The sequence below is a fragment of the Apis dorsata genome, unplaced genomic scaffold (assembly GCF_000469605.1).
Source record: "Apis dorsata unplaced genomic scaffold, Apis dorsata 1.3 scaffold_249, whole genome shotgun sequence".
NCBI lineage: Eukaryota > Metazoa > Arthropoda > Insecta > Hymenoptera > Apidae > Apis > Apis dorsata.
The window spans coordinates 363,769-367,809 of NW_006263528.1; the positions used below are offsets into that span (position 1 = coordinate 363,769).

Consider the following 4,041-nt stretch of genomic DNA (forward strand, 5'->3'; position numbering starts at 1 on the left):
TACGATATTCGAAATTGAACAAATTTATATCGTTTATTTATTGCAATAATGATACAATTAAAAATTTGTAATTTTTGAATTTGAATGAAGAAATTTATTATTGTTTATATTTTATATATATTGAAAAAATTTTATATGTAATATATTTGCAAGAATTTACATCACTAATTACATTATTATTATATCATATAGATATTAATAAAAAATATATTATATAGAAGCAAATAAAAATATTATTATAATTTATTATAAATTATTATTAGTAATCTCAATCATATTCTCCAGAAATTTATTAATCTCATGATGTTTTCTTTTAACTTTAATTTTATCAATTACTTTAAAAAAACATATGTATATTTTATTACTTTATGAAGAGATTTTCTTAAAGAATTATACTCATTTAAGCAAATATTTATCATAAACGCCATTTTATTTACCTATTTACATAATTTTTATTTTTATTGAATATTTATTAGGATTTAGTGAAGAACTTAATGAAGTGAATTGAATTTATGTACATGTTTCAGCGTCAATGAAACGCTCTCATCATTGTACCCTGACTCAAATGATACGAGGAGTTATGCACTGAACACACGATATCCAGTATATGAAAAGAAATTGAAAAAAGAATTGCATTAAAATATGAAGGAAAAAATCTCTTATATACATATTCAACACATACATTTGGTAATTTTGCATTTGATTTTTGCAGGAATTAAGAAGTAATTTAGAGATATCAAATAATAGAACGAATGATACATTTTTTGAATCAAACTATTAATAAAAATTAGAGATTTTATCATTTAATTTTTATAATATAGATTTACAAGATTGTTCTATTTTGAGAAAAAAAGAAAAAGTAATATAAAAAAGAAAAATCAAAATAAAAAAATTATCAAATTTTTGAAATTAAAATAAAGCACATACAAAAATTTTTTATGGTTTCATGAATAAATTTTGTTACAATATTTAAAAAAAGAAAAATGAATTCCAATTTAAATCAAATTCCAAATAAAATGAAATCTGAATTAATAATTTTTTAAAAAAATTGATGAATACTTATTGCTAAAATTATACAAGTAAATTTTATATTACTAATATTTGCTATATTTTCTTAATATCGCCGATAAATGTATGCATATTTTTGTTTTAAAAGGAATATACATACATACATATTAATTTTTTTTTACGCACATAAAGTATTAAATTTTAATATTTAAATGATTTAAATAAATGATATTGTTGAAAATAAGAATAAAGATGTACGAGCATATATGAAAATAGAAATAAATAAATAACTAAAAAATTTATATCAGTGATATTTTCTGATAATGATATATATGTAAAACATTTTTAATAATATATCTCCAATTTCAGAAAGAACAAATTTAATTGAAACAATAAATAATTACTCGTAAATCTTTGCGAATAATCTAAGTTGCACAATTTCTCCCATTATTAAGAATAAAGAAAAAAGACTTCCTCCAATATTTTTCAATTAAAATCACAATATACATTATTGATTCTTATTCTAGGCCATTCTTCGTCATGTAGACAAAAAAAAAAAAAATAGAATAAACTACTTCGACGTAACCGCTATTTAACCCTTTATTTGGTATCTTTTCGATAAACATGGCTTTTATTTATAGCCTATACAAAAACAATATTGCTATTTATAATTAATTAAAAAATTACGTATATTGAATTCATATATTTACCATAAAACATTATATATTCTCGATGGAAGAAATATAATGTGATTATTATAAGTTAATTAAATTTTCTTGTTTCTGCAAATTTTTTATTATTTTTATATATTTAGATATATTTATTTAAAAAGATAATTTCATTTTATTTACTTTATTTTTAATATAAAATATTTTTAATTTAAAATAGCTTAATTTTTTTGCTAAAAAAAAATTGTCAATTATTCATGAATTGAGCTTTTGTATAGAAATATTCTTTTTAATTCTTAAATGATAGATTTTTAAATGTTTAATAAAATTGAATTGCACATTGCTATTAATTTTATATTTCAAAACTTTTTAATGCAGTTTTAAATCAGAGTTAATCTCAAAAAACTAATTCAATTTTTTCTATCCTATATTTTTTGTTATAGAAAGTATACTAAATATATAGTATAGTAGTATAGTATACTATGATATATAGTATTAATATAAATATCAATATGAATAGAATATATCTTGTATTTTATTACCAATAAATCAATTCCTAATTATATTATAGGTAATAGAGGATAATGATATAAGGAAGGAATATTCTTTCCTTAAAGAGTTCTTATCTAATTAAATTGTATTTATTTAAAATTCTGGACAGTTTTAAAATTGCACTATATATTTCTTCCAGCAAGAATTAAGTATCTATCGCACATCAGCTATAAATGCTTGGTTATATCAATAAAATTTATGTACATTATGTACATAAATTTATGTGTTAAAATTGTATATTATAAAACAATTGAGGAATTATTATGCATGATATATAATTTAATTATTGTCAGTTATTAAGATAAATTCAAATTTTATTACGTTTAAAACATAGCCACTTAAATTTTGGCGAGACCAAGATTTCCTGATTTTTGTGTCCATACTATTAAGTTAAGAATAAAGTTGAGGGGCAGTGTGATGTTACAGTTATCATATAATTAGGTTAAGAATTAGAATAGATTTTGTTCTTAGGACGGGTTGTCATTACTATTCATATATTGCCCCATTCTTAAATTAATTATGGTTCATTATCAGGCATTATTATGCCCACTTGAAAAATAATTAAAAAAAATATAATAGATCAATGCAATTTTAATTTTAATATTTTTATTCATTTGTCATATCATTTAATTCTTGTAAAAGAAATTTCTTAAATTTTTTTAATTCAATATTATCTTTTTTATTTTGATTAAAAAAAGTTATATCATGTGAATAATTCCTTTTTATGATCTATGTGAAATCTTGAATAAAACAAAAACAAAGAGTAATTATTCTAAATTATTACATTTTGATCTTTATATTTCCTCCTATTTTCACAATATATACAGATAAAGAGAATGAAGAATTTTATTTTTACTCATTTTTTTTTCCAATTCTTTACATCAATAATATAACCGAGCGTCTATAACTATTTTACATTATTATATAACACAAAAAAAAAAACAATTAAAAATAAGAAACAAAAGCCATGTTAACTCGGAACGCGAAATTTTTTCTCTTCACAGAATCTTCATCCAAATAGGATTAATTAACAAAGAAAGCTGGATCCAGCGCGAGCGGAATATATTTTTTTCTCCCGGAAGAGTCAGTCTTGAGAATTATTAGGTAGTTCTGGTACAATTTGATCCTGACACGAGGACCTATTAGTTGTAGTACAGACTCGTAATGGTTTTGCGAGCCATGGATGCCTCGGTACGTCCTCCGCGTATGGTCTCTCGGACGGTTCTTTTCTCAGCAATGAACGAATCAGGCATCGAGCACGTGGACTCAGACCTTCTGGTACTGCGAATTGGCCACGTGAGATTTTCGCGAACAGAGATGCATGCTCAGCATCGTTAAATGGATAACGGCCGACCAACATTGTATAGAGTAATACACCAAGTGACCAGATGTCAGCTGCTTTGCCAGAATAGGCTCGTCCTGAACGTAATACTTCCGGTGCCACATAGGCTGGACAACCCCGTCGATCAGTTAGTTTGTCATTGTCACCTTCAACGATTACTGCATCTTCCAGGCTTTCTAAACGAAGTCGTGTTCTGAAATGAAAAAAATCAAAATGTTAACATAAATTTTAAGTAAATTTAAATAAATAATATTTTTGATATATTAATGATATTAATTGTGAATATATATCGGAAATTTTTTAAAAATCAATAATATATTATAATTATATTATATATTAAATTATATATGTTAATAATTTTATTTTATGATATTTATATTGAATAAAAATTTATTTTTAAAGATTAGAATTTTATATATTATATTTATATTTTTATTTTTTATAAATGCAATGTATATTTGATTATATTTA

At 22.4% G+C, this 4,041-nt stretch overlaps 1 protein-coding gene across 1 annotated transcript in view; it reads right to left on the reverse strand.

The window, feature by feature from the left end:
* Positions 1-2,992: 2,992 nt before the first annotated feature.
* The window catches only part of LOC102680710 (tribbles homolog 2), a 21,049-nt gene continuing 20,000 nt past the window's right edge, over positions 2,993-4,041 (reverse strand). Inside the window, exon 5 of the mRNA XM_006616122.1 lies at positions 2,993-3,763. Coding sequence (XP_006616185.1) covers positions 3,313-3,763 — 451 coding nt within the window. The 3' untranslated portion in view covers positions 2,993-3,312. The remainder of the gene's footprint in view (positions 3,764-4,041) is intronic.